Genomic DNA, 18080 nt, shown 5'->3' with positions numbered 1-18080 from the left:
ACCCCACCTCCCCCAGCAGCAGGGCTGTGCAAGGGTGGGACAGCACAGTCTCCCCAGGGATGGGGCTTGCCCCCACTCCCACACCTCCAACCCTGCTTTCCAACAGTCCCTTTTGGTCCAAACACCCCTCCCGCTTTTTCCATGTGGGGACTGCAGCCCAAGAGCGCCTTACCTCCATGAGGAGGGTCCCAACAGTGGACTTTCCCATACCACACTGGCTGCCCACGGAGTGGTAGCTGTCTGGGGTGGCGAGCTTCCAGAAGGATGGTGGGCCACAGGCAGGTGTCTTGTCTCCGGAGGGCAGAGGTGAGCCAGGCACAGAGCTCCAGAAAGGTGTCCTCCACATGCAGAAGTTCTGGCTTCACTGCTAGTCACCCCACGATCCCATGACGACCTGGTCCCACCAGTCGGAACTGTTACTGTACCTCTAGACCTGCCTGAGCACCAAAGGGAGCACATGGAGCGCTCCTTGAAGCTGGTGCCAGGTTCACCTCTCCCCACTCCAGAGGGAAGGAGGATGGCCATCAGGAGGTGCACCATGGCTCACTGGAAAGAGCTGTTTTTCCTACAAAGGGTCAAAAGCCCTGCTCTAGCAGCTATGCTGTCCATCGTGGAGATAGGCACGATTCACCATGGGTGTCAGGGGCAGGATTCTTTTAAGGGTGCATCTCACCCGGGCTCCTGGAAGGAAATACTGACCTGCAACCCTATCTGCTGTGGTTCTGGGGGGCCGTTTTGTCGAGAGAGCAGTCGGGCACTCCAGATGCTCTCTGTAGACACCGCGGATTGACAGAGCGATCCGCCCTGTGGTCTGGACGGAATCTGTCAGCAGACATTTTCCTCAGAAGATACCTTCTGGCAACAATCTCTGTCAACACATCACTCTAATCTAGACATAGCCTAAATGTGGCTGTATGGACATTACTCCGAAGTTGTGGCTCAAGGTGGAACTTGGGCTCTAAAGCCTAGAGAGGGAGGATGCTGTCATATATTTGACTTGAGCATTTTAAATCTCATCAGTTTAAAAGGAGCCTCTGGTACTATGCCTGCCTGAGCCACCCAGACAAATTTGGAGGCTTTGGGGCTGTATTTTAAGAGCGAGCAGAATACCTAGCACATATAGGATTACCATCCACTGTTCCTAAAAATCAATGTAAAGATGTTAAGTATAACTGTGTACTTTTTGTATTAGCGCAGAAGGCTAGAGCAAAAGTAACAACATTTTAAAATGGAATCCATAAGCAAATATGACAAGAATACAGTTTTCCTTTTTCCCCACACTGTGCCAACTCAAGCCCTGCTGTTCCATATAATATTTTTGTCAGGATCTGAAAGTGACTATCCAACATAACGAGACCAGCAAGCATCCAGTGTAAGGGAACCCAGTTGAAGATATAGAGTCGCTACAAGCAAACTGTCTACAAAGGGACTAGATCCACAGAGAAAGCCTCCAGAAGGTGTTGGTGGCCATCAAAAGGCCCCACTGAAATTCAAGACTATCTAAGATGACAATCTGGTTTCACTTCTTCAATTAAAAGTGTTTTGAGAAGTGGGGACGGAAGGAAGGGGAAAGAATCTGTGTGATGCACACCAGCATCTAAGCATACACAAAAAAGAGGAGGTAAGGAGAGGAATTCAGCTGATATTAAACTAACCTAGTGAGACAGCTTGTGAAACGGGAAGCACTGTAGTATTACATATTGGCTCACACATATCTTCCTGAAGTGGTGCAATTAGAGAGGCTTTAACAATCTCCACAAACAAAAAATGTTATTTATACATGTGTTTTAGCTTTTTTTAAAACACACTTGAGCTGGGGGGTTTCCATGCTGTCTGTTAGGTACTTCTATATGATGTGCTGAAACTTGATTTGGTGATGGAACAATTTGAAACTGTATCTGGAGGCCTGAAAAGCATTTGCTGTTATGTAAGATTTTACATATTAATAAGAGATAATCTGCGTCTAGAGACATGAATCTGCAAGGTACTGAATGTCCTCAACTCCCATTGATGTCAGTGGGCACTGAAAGTGCTTAGGAACGTGCAGGATTAAGCCTGAAATTTCTGTTTTCAATACTGTGCATATCACAGTACAGCTGAATTTAATATGTCTATGTAAGTGCACTTTCTGTAGCAACTTAAGCACAGCCAACAGAGTTTTGCTTGAACAGCTATAATTTCATGGCATTGTCTTCTACACTGTGCCAATTAAATTTCTGGTTAACTTAAGATACCTGGGTGGGGGAGGAAATCAATGTAGAGATGAAGCAAAAATTAATTTCTGAAGAAGGAATTAAAAAATCTTGCCTGAGAAGTTGCAGACGCATATGAAAAACTACTTCAGCACTTGATCATGAGCAACAAAGAATATAATCTATCCCTGAATGTTTAAACAACAGAAGTGTTGGCACAAGCCAATATGCCCATGGAGGAAGAAAGCCAAACATTCTGACACTGAGAGCTTGTCTACACCACAAAATTAAATCGACTTAAATTATGTCAACCTATAGCCACTGCTGTAATAAAACCACTATTGTGCGTCCTTTGTCAGCAGAGCATGAGCACACTAATCACTCTTGCATGAAACACAGAGCAGCGCACCATAGGGAGCTATCCCACTGGGAAACTCACCATGATCTATCATGGAGTGTTTTGGGAAAGGTTTCCAATACCTCACGGGGTCAAGGGCTGTGTCCCACGATGCATTTTTCTCCATCCCATCATTCCAGGGGCATCCTATTACATTTTGTATCACTTTCTAGTGATCCCAGTAACCTATGTGAGGGCCATCTTTGTCTGAAAGCAAGGATCCCACTGCTTTTCAGTATTGTGCTGAGCACTACAAAACAATATGTCTGATCCTTCAGTATTTCCTAAGTTACAAGTCTGATGAAGATGCCTAGGAATCTGCCTTGCTGTATGCCATGGAAAGAAACAATTCAAATTGCTGTTGGCTTTCACAGAGCAGCTGCACATGGTTGACCCCTCAGTTCTGGTCCCAAGGAACAACCACTGAGTGGTGGGAGCGCATCACTATGCCAGCATGGGACGATGATCAGTGGCATTCAAGAACTCTGGAATGTACAAGAACACCTTCCTACAACTGGGGGTGGAGCTCAAACTAGTGTTCCAGCAAAGCAACAACAAAATGAGAGCTGTGCTCACAGCGGCGAAGATGTAGTGATTGTTACATGGAAGCTGGCAATGCCTGACTGCTACTGCTCAGCTAGGAATCATTGTGTAGATCCTCTACTCAGACCAGTACAATACAGAGGTAAGTCCTGTAACTTTCTATATGCTTTGTTCTGTAGCAGCTGCTTAGCTGCGTATTAAGTATTATAAGCTAGCAAGCAATTGCTTATAGATACCTTAAGTCTGTAAGAAATCCTGGCTGTTAGAAAACTAGGAGTCTGCAATTTCAACTAGAAATATGAATGTGTGTGTTTGTGCAATGGAACGAGTCCCTGAAGCCAGCCTGTTTAGACAACCAGGTGCCAGCAGAATCCTGATGGCCAGAAAATAATAGGAGCTGAGCCCTGCAAAAACCCCTTTCCCCGCCCCACCACCTTCTGAGAAAGAGAAAGAACCCCCATCAAGAGAAGATCAAAGTCACATCTGCTGTTAGCTGATGACTCATGGTCATACAGAGTCCTGGGACAATGGTGGTGACTCATGGTCATAAAGCCTCCTGGGACAGTGGGACAGGACAATTGCTATTGGACTGAAACATACAAAAGATGTGTGTAAAGCCATAGGAGTATGTTTTCTTCTTGCCATCACCTCTCTGCAGAAGTTAGTCTCAGATGGTTGGGGAAGCAGGAGGCAGCCCAGGACTCTGTCTCACAGGATGCATAGTACTGCCTGACTACTCCTGGGTACTACACTGACAATAAAGCAAGCCGACAAGGGGATCATACTCACTGCCCCAAATTCATGACTGCAGTCGGACACACTGGACCCCCTATGCCTTAGTTTCCTCTGCTGCCCTATGCAACTCTTCACCTGCATGAGTTCACCTGTGCAAGTACATGAGTGCTGAAAGGTAAGAGTGTGTGGGTGTGTGCTTGAAAGCTCTTCTTCCTTTTCACCCCCCTTAATCTAATAGTGGCACTTAATAAAATACATGTGAATGTAACCCTGAGGTGCTCTTCAGTGAAAAATTTATGTAACGGGAATCAGAAAATTCACCAGAGTGGTGGTTGTGATGCCAACGTGTGGGGTCATTAATGACATCCTGCTCAGACCAGCAACACTAACACTTAGAAACAGTGGATGGCTTTGCAGCAATGGGATTCCCAAGCTGCGGTGGTACACACATGCCTATTTTGGCATCAGACCACCCTGCAATGGAATACACCTCAGCACCCAGGACTACTTTTCTATGGTACTGCAAGTGCTGGTAGATCATCGACATGCTTCACCAACATCAACGCAGGCTGGATCAGGGAAAGTGCAGGATTCATACATCTTTAGGAACACAGGTGGGTACCGAAAGCTGCAATCAGGGATCACAGGCTTACCATTGGGAATGTGGAAATGCCAGCAGTGATACTGGAAAAAGCAGCATACCCCTTGCTCCTACGGTTCATGAAGCAGTACACCAGCCACCTCGACAACAGAAAGGAGAGCTCAGCAGCAGGCTCAGTGGATGCACGGTGATAGCTGAATGGCTTTTGGCTGTTTGCAGAGTGGTCGGTGCTATCTACTCAGGACTTTAGACCTCTGTGAGGACAATGTCTCCCATGATCATAGCTGCCTGATGTGTGCTTCATAATATGTGAACCAATGGAGGAGAAGTTTCTGCAGAGGTGGCACACAGAGACAGATCAGCCGTCTGCTGATTTTGAACGGCCAAATACCATAAGTAATATGGGACTATTTATTTCAAGGCATATTTACACTACCAAGTTTTGTCAACAAAAGCATATGTCAACACCCAAAAGCTGACAAAACAAAAATCACTACAGGGTGTTCACGCTTGCTCCCTCTGTGCACAGACTATACCCACAACCGGGGGCATCATCATCAACAGCATGAGCAATGCACTGTGGGTACATATCCCATTGTTGCTCAATACTGTGGCAGTCATGTAGTCAAGAAGCAGCCTTAAGATGCTAATGAATTTGTGGGGGCAGCTGATCTTCGAGTGGATGGTGCACAGGGTGCTACGTTGAAGAGGCAGTTTTTCAGCGACAAAACTTTGTAGCATAGACAAAGCCTAAGGGAGACTTTGAAGGAGCATTTTAACAATGAACCACAGTAATGTGCACTGCTGTAGTTTGCTAAGCTTGGCATCGTTTGTTATGAACCATGTAACGATTGCCGAGTGCACTCTTCTATAACAGTGCAAACACATATATCGTTATTGTCTATGAACATTAGCAGCAGCCGCCATATGCTGAAGAATAAAGACAAACTCATTTTCCATAAGTAGGTTTTCATTCCACACATGCAAATATACATATGTAATGGGGAGGTAAACTTCATGCCTACAGGGAAAAAATATCTTTAAAGGGGAGGGAACAGTGAATTCACGAGCATGTATGCTAATGAGGTTTTCACAGGGTGCATGTGAGGCTGTCACTGTGTAATCTTCCACAGGGTTGAGTGCCTGGGGTACTTCTGCAGTCCCAGAAGAGACTTGGAGACGGGGGTTGAGGGGAAGAAGGGAGCAAGTTAAAAGAGTGCAGGGTTGAGGGTAGCAGTGGGGTTATTGGTACATGTGCATAGGGCTACAGGGTCCATTTCCCACAGATGGTGGTGATTGTAGCTGGTATCTCACTACTGGGGTAACTGAAGCTACAAGAAAAGAGCTCCTGCATGCATCTGGCTATATGCTTCTAGCATGTATGCTGCTATGATGCCTGCTGAAGTCACTGCAAAGTCGCACAGAAAGCATCTTACAGTGGGGAAAGAAACAAGACAGCCCTTCAAAGAAGTCTTCAGGAAAGGATTTCAGACTACTTCCAAGAAAATTTCCTAGAGATCTCCATGGAGGATTTACGGTGCATCCTAGTGCACATAAAGAAACTACTGCACTAGCTAGTGGTATAGGAATGAGAAGGAGAGAACAACTGTATCTGTGCAGTATTGGTTATTTCACTATGGCTACGTCTGCATTTACAAAAAAATTTTGAAATGGCCATGCTAATGGCCAAATTGAAGAATGCTAATGAGACACTAAACTGAATATTCAGCGCCTCATAAGCATGCTGCTAGCTGCAGCACTTGGAAAGTGCCGCAGTTCTCTCTCCCGTGGCTCGTCTACACTGGGGTCCTTTTCAAAAGGACCCTACAAACATCGAAATCCCCTTATTCCTATCAGCTGGTAGATACTGATACAGCTGTACTCAGGTGAGAGGAATAAGGGGATTTCAATGTTTGTAGGGTCCTCTCAAAAAGGACTCCCGTGTAGACAAGCTGCAGGCGAGTGACCTGGCTAATGAGGTGCTGAATATTCATTTCAGTGCCTCATTAGTATGCTTCTATTTGGCCATTAGCATGGTTATTTCCAAGTTTTTCAAGTGTACACATGGCCAATCTGTTCTATTAGCAATTTTCTGATGCCAAGGAGTGCACTGATTTTTACAGGAATCCCATAGGATGGAAATACTTATATTTCACTAAAAGGTGGTGAATGATTTCTCTACCAAGAGCCATCTGGTCATCATTGTCATTGTGCAATGTATGTTTGGGTAATATTTAAGGAGTTGTATGTCTGTACTGAAAAAATATGTTCTAACCCAGATGATCCCTTGGTGACATCAATTGGATGGGTTCCTTTCAGTATGGGTAACAGATGTTTAGATCCCTGTCTGGTCACCCTGTATTGTCTCTCCTAATGTCTGCCTTTTGCATATTGAACCAAAAGCTGATTAAGGGCAGGTCTACACTACAGAGAAAGATCGAATTAGAGTACATCTACATTAGGTATGCAATTTCAGCATGTTAATTACATAGCTAAAGTTGATGTATTTTACTTTAGGCTTTCACGCCATCTCCACTAAAAGAGGTTGATGGGAGCCTGTGCTCCCATCAACTTCCTTTACTCCTAACAGGGAGCGGGAGTACTGCAGTCAGAGGTGCCCTGTAAATTTGATTTAGTGCATACCCACTATGTGCGCTAAATCCAACTCTGGGAGATGGATTGCTGCAGGGTCAGTCTTCCCTGTAATGTAAATGTACCCTAACCGATGGAAAAAATCTACAAGAAAGGACCATCCAAAAATAAAACAGCAAGAAGGAGTCCTGCTTATGAATAATCAATTGTTCTGATATACATGGGGATGCAGACACCTGATATCTTTCACCCAGAAGCAAGCTGATAGCACGGCTTGTCTCACAGACAGACAGTAACAGCCATGTCTGGGTGTAAAACACTTTTTCAGAACTCAGATTACATTCTAGAACTTAGACAATTTGTCTTACGATTTGATTTTTTATGTAACTACTTGATGGCAACACTTTCACTTGCTATCACTTGAATTTCTATGCTTCGTTAAATAAACTTTTACTTGCTTTCCTTATAAACATATTTAAGTGCAGAGTAGTGATCTCAGGTGAGACTGGCAAGCTAAGGCGTTCTGCTTCCTTGCAAGCAGCAAATCTCTGAATACTCAGCTCACCCAGCAGAACACAGCCTGGATGCATCAGGGAGAGAGGCTTGAACATGTTTATCACTAGCTTGTAGAGACAAAGAGTGACCTGTACAGGCTTAAGGGAAGCGTTCATGTTGCCTATAGCTGTTGGAGTTGGGAGCTGACCCCCAACAAGCACAGACAAAGCTTTCCTATCACAAAAGGCAGGTGTGCCTCAACAATGGGAAGCATCTCAGGGGGTTTCAAGCTCAAGGATGCCAGAATGTGTGACCTTAATTTCTGAGATCTTTCTTGGGAACCGACGCTCAGGAACTCTTTACTTAAGTGACCCAACTGGGCGGGGGGGGGGGGGGGGTGATTATGCCAGACCAACACTTCCATGAGGAATAGCAAATTTCAAGATAAGATAAGTAAACATGCAGATTCTTTTCTAGACCAGAAAAGTAAGTCTGCTTAACTATGTTGCACAGGGTGTGAAAAACCCAGATCCCTGAGCAGCGCTGCTAGTCTAACACACTGTAGAATTCTTTCGTCGACTAGCTACTGCCTCTCGGGGAGGTGGATTACCTATTCCAAGAGAACACCACCTCCTATTCATATAGGTAAAATTACTCTGAAGCACTCCAGTGCCACAACTTCAGAGACACAGCTGTGCTGCTGTAGTATTTAAAGTTTAGACATACTCCCAAAAGAGTCATCCTTTAAGCAAGAATCCTAACCACAGCTATGACTAAGCTGATGCTCCACTGGAAGCGAGCATCACAGAAGGCTCAGACAGATATTAAGTGGCCATTCATCTCAATGTGCTGGGCCTTATCTACACTAGAGAGTTTACAGTAGCACCACTGGACTGATGCAGCTGCACTGTGGTAAGATCACTTGTGCAGCTGCTCTATGCCAACATAGTAAAACCATGTCAATAAGCAGCAGTATCTGCACTGGCAGGAGAAGCTCTCCTGTGACTTATTGCTGTGCAGGCTACAACCTATTTTGCTCAGGGAGTAGAGGAGAGATTTTTTTCCCCCACACCCTTGAGTGACACAAATTTTGCCAGCATACACAGCAGTGTACAAATTACCTGGCTCTCAATAGAACAGAACACTCAATGAAGATTAATATAACCTGGAAAAAAGCTCTGTGATCCATGAATGGCTCCCATTCAAGTCAGTGGATATTTGCCCCATTCCAGTTCTGGAAAGTTTCTAAGGTGTAACCACCATAGCTATCCTCCGCTCCTCACCCCAATGTAATGTTGTGTTGTCTATACATGCTCTGAGCATGCCTGTCCTAAATCCCCAACCCACTGGGGCAGGGCTTCCCCAGATCCTGATTTACATGGGGAAGTCAGTGGGGAGATGAACTCAGGCCCGCTTAGACACTGTGGCTTTGTCTGCACTTGACAGTTTACAATACAGCTGCAGCAGTGCCTTAACACGGCAGTGTGCTCATGGTACCAGCTGTAGGAGAAAGCTCCCCCACTGCTGTAAGTAAACCACCTCCATGAGGGGAGTAGCTAACAGTGCTGGGAGCTTGTTTACACTGGCACTTCAGCACTTTAAACCGCTGAAACTTGATGTGCTTGGGTGGAAGAGGGCAGATGTTTTTTCATACCCCTGAGCAAGAAAGTTACAGTGCATTAAAATGGTAGTGTAGACAAGGACACCCACATCCCAGTTTACATGAGGGGACAGGAGAAAGTTCTAGTAATGCCTAAAAAGGCTATCCCACTCCCCCAGTCTAGCTCACAGGAGGGGATCAGACCCATAGAGAGCAACCCCTCGGAACACAAGAATGGGCCAGTGAGTGGAGCTCAGGCATTCCCAGAGTAGCACCGATTTCTATATCACATAAGGGAGAACAAGCGTGGACGGCACTCCCACAGAAAGGCAAGCTGACTGGACAGGGTCTCCCCAGACCTTAGCATGCCATCAAGGTAGACCTCAGGGCTCAGACTCTCTGAAAGGACAGAAGACCCAGACTGCATCTTATATGAAAGGATAGCAAGAGGGATCAGACCTCCTCACCCAGAAACTGGCTCAAATGCAGGGCGGCGGGAGTGGAGGGGAGTCATTGCCCTGCAGATGAGCTGGGGGGCCTTTGATCATGACATTCACATGGAAGGAGAATAAGAGGTTGACAAGCACCTGCCCCTATTCTCCCCCAATTCTCCTGTCATACACCTCTATGTCCTCCTTCACTCTGCCCCAACCTGTCCCCACCCACTGCTACCCACCTCCCAATACCGCTCCTCTATTTTCACCTGCTCTTCCAGCCCTTATCACCTCCCCTAACAGCAAGCATTTGCTTATGTAGGTTCTTTTATTTCCCAAAAAGTTTTCAGTACCTTTTGAATATTCAGCTGTATTCAAAATACTTTCCCCCAAAATAAGAATACTCTTTGAAAAGAAGCAGATTGCAGCACCCAGCCTGCTCTTTTAACTCTGGATTTCTGATCTGGTTTGGGTTCACACCTATAATGTCTCAGGTGGTGTTCAGATTCAGTCACCATAATTAAAGCTAAAATTCTAAAAAGTCTTGGACCAATCACGAGCAACAAAAAAAAATCACGGTCATAATCTGGCCCTGACTTTTATTCTAAACACCCCTGACTAAATCTTAGCTTTCTTGGGGTCCAACAGCCCTGGGGGGTGCCTGGGGCCAGCCACCCAGAGCTGCCAAGCAGGGGCTGATGGAGCTGTCACTGGGGCTGCTTTAGCAGCAGCAGATGTAGCTGGCTGCAGCACCGCTTCAGCAATAGCAGCCATGGCTGGTTCTAGGACTGCCTGAGAAGCTGGCCCTGGGGCCAGATCCCTAGGCTGCCCTATGGAATCAGACCCCCTCACTGCAGCAGCTGTAGAATTTCATGGAGGTCATGGAAAGTCTCGGAATCCATGATTTCTGCAACCTCTGTGACAGATTTGCAGCCTTAAGCGTAACACATCCTCAGGTCTTGTGATGCTGAGATAGTTTTCCAGATATGTGCAGAGAGGCTAGCTGTGTTATATAAACCATTCACCACATAAATAGGCACATGAGCCTCAGAACTACTTCACGTGCACAAGTGTGGAGAATCAAACCTTTTTTTTTTTTTTTTTTTTAAAAACACTAATTTGAGCTCCCCCCAAAGGCTGAGGGGTACCAGACACTCTTGAACAACTGATACCCTGGTGAGATGATCATAGCCCTGGTTTCATCTCTACCTGTGCAAAGAAAGTTATTAGTGTGTGTCATCTTTAAGAAACACTTGTGTTCCCTTGAGTCTCTCTCTCTCTCTCTCTGGAACACCTTGGTCCAAAAGGCTGATGCGAAACTGAGGATATCAACGTCAATGCCTTGGTGAGAAGCCCATTTCCATCATTACCACTATCAGCTCCTAGGTATACAGGTATTCCCTGGGTCTTGCTGACAAACTCATATCAGTCTATAAGCAGTCCTGTTGCACCTTAAAGACTAGCAAATTTATTTATTAGGTAATGAGCTTTCGTGAGTAAGATCCACTTCTGCAGATTTGAAAGTCTTACCCATTGAAAGCTCATTACCAAATGAATAAATGTTAGTCTTTAAGAAGCTACAGAACTGCTTCTTATTTGTGAAGCTACAGACGAACAAGGCTACCCCTCTGACTCTCATCAGTCTGAAAACCAGATGCCTGAAAATGTGAAGCTTCACCAATCTCCCTTTCTACTGGGTCTCTAAACTGTCAAATCAGCCCAGTTATATTTCATTCAGAGATTTTGAAGACTACAGAGTTTAAAAGACTAAAGTATTCTAAAATAAATAAATCCATTTCCACGCCGAGTGCTCTCTCAACTTTCAAAGGCATACTCTTTAGAAGGAGGCAACCTTGAATAAAATTTCCAGCTTGTGCAGACTTAAGCCACAATTCTGCAAGGTACACCACATGGGTAGACCTCTGCGCAGTGCCCCACCAAAGTTATCTGTGTAGAACAGCTTGTAGCACCAGAATGAGTGGAATCCTCAGGCTACTCCTAACCTAAAACTCTCTATAAAATTTTAGACACTATTAACCGAAGAAGGTATCCATAAATAAAAAGTGATATACATTTACAGATGTTTGAGCACAACAATCCTCAGTAAGTTTTTGGTTTTGGATATTTGGCTCCAAGAGAATAAGACAAGGTTATTAGAATATGGGGCGGGGGTGGGGCGTGTCCAACAATTCCTTTGCCCAGGAGCCACCTGCAGAGCCTATATGCTGTCAATATCTTATGCAAAAACACAGAAATAGACAAGCTTCCTGAAGAGAAAGCAGTGTATCATGAAAGATGTAGATCATTAGACATCTGTTTATAAGATCCTCTGTACAGGGTGTTAGACCAATGAGTTAGTCCCACTCCATCTGTTCCACTAACAGCCAACAGCAAAGAACTGAATCCACTCACATGACAATGATCACACAGGAAATAAAACCATATCCTTTTACTTGTAAATTTTGTAACTAAAATCAACATAGACCAAACTTCATTTCCTTCAAACAGCAAACGCTGTTAATGTGTACAACATAGATGACTTTAGTTCAAGACAAAAGGGACACTATATATGCCCTTCAAGTAATTTTCTTACAAAGCATAGAGGAGAAAAAGAAGTGACAAAGAAATTATAATTGATGTCTACCCATCTGAAAGGAAATTTTCTGTTATAAACCTATAAAAATGTCTTGCAAAAGCAAAAAGGTACTGGGTATTGTGCCCCCTTTTTGGTCTTTGAGGTTTTTTGTGAAATATAAGACCTCTTGCTCTTTTTATTTACTCAGCTGGTGAACTCATGAGAAATTCTGGTCCTCTCCTGATTTTCTGGAAAACTGTAAGTAACTAGAAAAGTAGGAGGTTTATGAAATCAGAAACTAAGAAAATTAAAACTTGATTGTGAGGGGAATGAGATTACTTAAAAAACATTGTGTGTGTGTGTGTGTGTGTGTGTGTGTGTGTGTGTGTGTGTGTGTGTGTGTGTGTGTGTGTGTGTGTGTGTGTGTGTGTGTGTGTGTGTTTTCACAGCCATTTATTTAAAGGGATACAACTAACTTAGTTTCATAAAGGTGGAGGTACTATGCCTTCCACTTAGTAAATTTTAAACTTTTACCATCTACTATTGTGAATATTTCTCAGTGTGGATGTGTAAAAAAGCTAACAAAACTGACTGTACACGGACTGTCAGATACCCATAGTAAAAATGCAAAATTCAAATTTCTTTCAGTTATATAATTACAACACCCAAAATCACATTAGTAGATGAAGACATTTTGACAAAAGTTGTGTCCCTTTAACAAATATCCAGCAAACAAATAGAAGAAAAGCTCTTTGTTAGAGAGTCAACAGCTTAGCCCTTCAACTAAGGCAGAGGTGGGCAATAATTTTGATATGGGCCTATGCCAAGATTTTAGTAAGTGGACAAATGCCATGCTTTTCTATGGAGAAGGTGTTGGACAGAGTTTGAATGAAGAATGGAGCTCGGGCTAGGGAGCTGGGGTGCAGGAGAAGGTGTCCAGTCTGAAAGGGAGTTTGAGTGAAGGAGGGGGTTCTTACCTGGGGGAGAGGCTTGGGGTACAGTATCTGGGAGGGTGCATGGGTACAGGAGAGGATTCTGGCCTGATGGAAGAGCACTGGAGAGGGTGCAGGCTCTGGGAGGGAGCTGTGACCTGTGGTAAAGGGGAAGTGGGGGTACAGAGGGTGTGGGTGGTAACCTGGGGCAGTGAGTTGCGGGAAGGGACAGGCACAGCAGAGGCAGACCTTGGCCAGGAGGTACTTACCTAAGCATCTACTAACCAATAGCTTAGCAGGACCCCAAGGGCAGGCTCCATGCCTGATACAGCCCCAGGCTGCTCCAAACAGCTGGAGGCTCCCCTCAAGGTGTGTCTGCATCAAGCACCTCTTGCAGGGGAAGATGGAAAGAATCTGTATGCTGGCCCCAACCCCAGCCCAATCATCACAACACCCACTGCAAGGGGCGCAACACCTAGAGGGAGCCATGAACTGTGTTCAGCAGCCTCCGCCTGCAACAGGCAGCACGTCTGCCTTAGGGGTCCAGCGATGCAGGGTCAAAAGTCTTGGTAGGCCAGATCTTGTCTGCGCCTGAACTAAGGGATGGTAAAGCTCCCAAGTCACTCCTGTACCTTTTAAGTAAGGACTTCATGAAAAACTGGTGTATCAAGACCCAATTTTACTGATTTAAAAAAAAACAGTGGAGGAGAAAAAATAACACATTAAATCCAAGATACCTAAATTTTTTTTTGTCACAGTCCAAATTTCTTGATCAACGTATACACAACGCCCACACTCCAGAGCAAAATTAAAAAATAACAGTGGCAATACATAACGAAATCAGATTAAAAAGCATCTGGCAGTCTGGATTTTGCCTGCAGCGCTTACTGACTATCCCTGCTTTAAAATGTTTTCAACCACTATACTAAGGGAGACAGCTATTTGGGCATCCACATAAAGGTTGCTGCAAATATGATCACAATTCTGAAAGTTGTGGGCTAGGGTCTCACTCAATTTTATACTGAAAGGCCACTACCAGTTCACCCAGCTGCAAAACGCATACCTAATTCATCAGGTTAGGGCCATCAAATGCACCAGGACACACTGGTCACATAAGTCTCTTGTGTACTGTTGGCTATGAAATTGACGCCACATAATCATGTCAGACAGATGATCGACTGGTTCACAGAACTCTAACGACTGGGAAAGGAACAAGCAGCCTGGACACAAAATTCAGAGATGCGAAACTGAGACCAGTTACAAACAATAGTAATGACAAATCAGTAATTTTTGGAATTGCTGAAATTAGAAACATTAGTAGGCAATGAAATGTTTAGATTAAATTTGGGAGAAACCCAGTATAGATATCAATAGTTGAGAAGACCTCTGGGAAGAAGTAGTGATGACTCCACACAGAGCAGACAGTGAGTTAAGACATGAGTTTGCCCACAGACTGAGCTGGTGGACCTTTTCCCATTAGTCACTACTAGTACACCAACCCTTGATCTCATAGCATTTTTTACAATTCAAAGAAAATTATTTAATGTTTCTTTACTATCCTCTTTCCCTCCCTAAGAACCAATTTGTCCTATCACAGCTTTAAGAACTCTTCTGTCTCTTCTCCTATCCTGTCAAGGGTTTTTTCCCCCTCTGATTTATACATCGTACCCTCAAAGCCGTATACTCCAAACAATCACACCATTCTTGTATGGAGGGGCACAACAGGACCCCAAAAGCATCGAAATACCATAACATGATATTTATTAAAAAAATTAAATATTCAGCAATAGAAAAGTAATCCAATGGATATTTGTATTTTGCAAATACATTAAATGCTTTACTAATTTCACCCCCACTCCCTTTTTCCATTAGCCATTGATTAGCCAGTTTGTCTCAGTGTTCTGTGCATTCCTTACCAAGCATGAAGAGTGCAATGCAATCAACAGCTGCACAGAGCCACTCACAAGAACAGCATTTGTAAAATGGTCACATGTGTTTAGTTTACTACTCCATTCTGATTGGTACGGGCACTGTGATTACTCAACTGGAAGGCAATTATGCTGTAGTACTGTTTCTTAGCAGCCCTCCAAATAAACATACAGACGTACATTTTGGAAATAAGATAACTAAAAGTTCTAATCTATTTACAACAATTCAAGTGTTACATTTATTAACATTACAAAACATTTTGGTTCCAAAAAGCACATATTGTCAGTCTTGATGAAGACAAGACAAATAAAACAAAATCCAAACTACTGAAATATAGAAGATTTAGCTATCTTTTTCCTGAATTAAGTATGTGCTCAGAATATTTTTCCCAGATTTAAATGAGCCACAAGAACACATACCAAGAGAAAACTTGGGTATGAAAAAAAAAAAAAAAATCACAGGATAACTGTGTATGACACCTCTTATACACTAAGCTACCAAAGGGTTTGTAAATTAAAAACAGACCATCTTGTTAGATACAATCTCAAACATGTAAGCCACTACAATGGGTTCCAAAAATTTTGCTTGCAGTGTTTTAAGATACTGAACATACAAGTGACATAGCTACTGTTTTAATTTCTATCTTAAAGAGAGGGAAATGTATGCTCTATTTTAGGACAGTTTTCCACCTTTAGCTAACTATATTTTAGGCTATTATTTTCCTGATCAGTTAAGAATAATTAGAGTTACGCCTGACCTAGTATTTTGAATCTGGCCTTCTCCACTACCCAGACACGCTCAGAGGAATGTTTATGTTCTCTTTTCAACCCTATACCCAAATGTAAAAATAAACAGATCTGTATGCTTAGCTATGTCCTGAACACTTGTTCATAGCATACAAGTAGGGCCCTACAACTTCATGGTCACGAAAAACACATGACTGACTATGAAATCTGGTTTTCCCTCCATGAAAGCTGATCTTTTGTCTGCTTTTACCCTATACAGATTTCACAGGGAGGAGACCAGCATTTCTCAAACTGGGGGTCCTAACCCAAAAGGCAACTGCAGTACTGCCACACTTAATTCTGCATTGCCTTCAGAGCTGCGCAACCAGAAAGTGGCAACTGTTGACCAGGTGCTCAGGTCTTCAGGCAAATGTCCCACCAACAGCTACCTGTGCAGAAGTAAGGGTCACAATACCATACCATCAAAACAAAAAGCAGTCAAGTAGCACTTTAAAGACTAGCAAAATAGTTTATTAGGTGAGCTTTCGTGGGACAGACCCACTTCTTCAGACCAAGTGGGTCTGTCCCACAAAAGCTCACCTAATAAACTATTTTGCTAGTCTTTAAAGTGCTACTTGACTGCTTTTTGTTTTGATAGTGTATAGACTAGCACGGCTTACTCTCTGTCACTAATACCATACCATGCCACCCTTATTTCTGAGCTGCTCCCGTGAGAGCTGAACAGCCATAGCATAGCAGCTGCTGACTGAGGGTCCAGGTCTGCAGTCATCAGTGCAAGAGTAGTAATACCATACCATGCTGTCCTCACTTCTGCACCATTGCAGGTGGCAACACTGACTTCAGAGCTAGGCAGCCAAAGAGCAGTGGCTGCTGGCTGGCGCAACACTGAAGACAGCAGCACAGAAGTAATGGCAGCAGCAGCATCACACATCCTCCTGCAACCCTCAATAACCTTGTGATCCTCCACAACGTCTTTTTTTAGGTGACAACCCCTACCTGTTTTACCAAAACGTTTCAGATTTAAGCAGCTGAACGCAGAATTTTAAAAAGGCAGAACACAAGATCTTCCTCTCGCCTGTTTCCAAGGTCTAGAAAGAAAACGGGTCATTTCCTGTTCAAAATGTGCGAACTCCCAGGACCGTGAAACTGATCGCAATGGCCCACGAACTGGTCACACTGTGCACAGCCCAGCCGCCGGCACCTCCCGCACACTGGGAGAGGGGAGGGGAACGGCCAGTGCTGCCCCCATCTGTCCCCTCTCTCCTTGGGGTGGGGGAGGAAGGGAAAGTGTCAGCGCTGCCCCCATCTGCCCCCTCTCCCCTGGGGTTGAGGGGAGGGTCTGGGACGCGGGAGCCCGAGCCCCATGTGCCCCCTCGCAGCGCGCCCCCGGGGCCGCCCTGCAGCCCCCGGCCCAGCCCCCACCTCTGCTTGGAGTAGAGCTGCTGCTCCTGCCGCCTCTTCCGGGTGAAAGCCATGGGGCCGCCCGCAGGCCCCGGCGGGGGCGGAGAGCGCGGAGCCGAGCGGCCTCCCCCCTCACCCCGCTCGCCGCCCGGGCCGCCTCTGTCGCATTTATCCCGCGGGCGGGTGGCTGCGGATCCCGCTCGCCAGGCCCCGGCCCGGGCGCACGCGACGTTCGGCGGCCAGGGAGGTGCCGGCGCCCTGCCCCCTGCCGGCCCCACGCGGGGGCCACTCCCCCAGCCGCGGCCGCCGCGGCGGCCATTGGTTATTAACGCGGCCCCGCGACCGCCGCCGGGGCGGGTCCGAGCTGAGCTCCCCGCCCTCCCAGGCAGCTCGTCCGCTCGCCTGCGAGGGAGCTACGGAGGTGCGCTGAGGGACGCCCAGCCATGCCGGTAGCAGGAGTCCAGGCCCGGACCGCAGTTAGAGTCGGTGGCAGCAGCCCCAGTCCTTAAAGACATTCTCCTCCGGGCGTCTCCATGGGATCAGGGGCATCCCGGTCCCAAAGTCGTGGCCGTGGAGTGACAGCCAGGAAGATCCTGAGCCAACAACTTCAGGGTCTTCTATTCGATATGGAGATATACCTCCAAATAGGGCGAGAACGGACCTTGAAAGGTCACTGAGTCCAGTCCCCGACACTCCCAGCAGGAGCTATCCACCACCCTGCCAGATAACTTTTCTTTGTCTCAGATGCATGAATGGCTCCCTCAAGGATTGAACTCACAAGCCTCGGTTGAGGGGGCCAATGCTTGAACCACTGATTTTGCAAAAGCCAAGAATTAGAATAAGGAGTGGCCTTAGCTTAATAATGAGCTCATTTGTGTATGAATGACAGGCTGGTTTCTCTCTTGTGA

The 18080-nt window shown here is 45.4% G+C and overlaps 1 protein-coding gene across 2 annotated transcripts in view; it reads right to left on the bottom strand.

Annotated features, from left to right (window-relative positions):
* Window positions 1-17424, bottom strand: part of NSMAF (neutral sphingomyelinase activation associated factor) — a 64358-nt gene extending 46934 nt beyond the window's left edge. For both annotated transcript variants that reach the window (XR_012644431.1, XM_074987159.1), the window contains exon 1: window positions 17194-17424. Coding sequence is in view for 1 of the 2 variants with exons in the window: in XM_074987159.1 (XP_074843260.1) it covers window positions 17194-17246 (53 nt within the window). In the remaining variant the exon portion in view is untranslated. The remainder of the gene's footprint in view (window positions 1-17193) is intronic.
* Between the last annotated feature and the right edge of the window lie 656 nt (window positions 17425-18080).

The sequence above is a fragment of the Carettochelys insculpta genome, chromosome 2 (genome assembly GCF_033958435.1).
Source record: "Carettochelys insculpta isolate YL-2023 chromosome 2, ASM3395843v1, whole genome shotgun sequence".
NCBI lineage: Eukaryota > Metazoa > Chordata > Testudines > Carettochelyidae > Carettochelys > Carettochelys insculpta.
The sequence above is the reverse complement of the archived record's forward strand: the minus strand, read 5'-3'. Positions and strand labels throughout refer to the sequence as shown.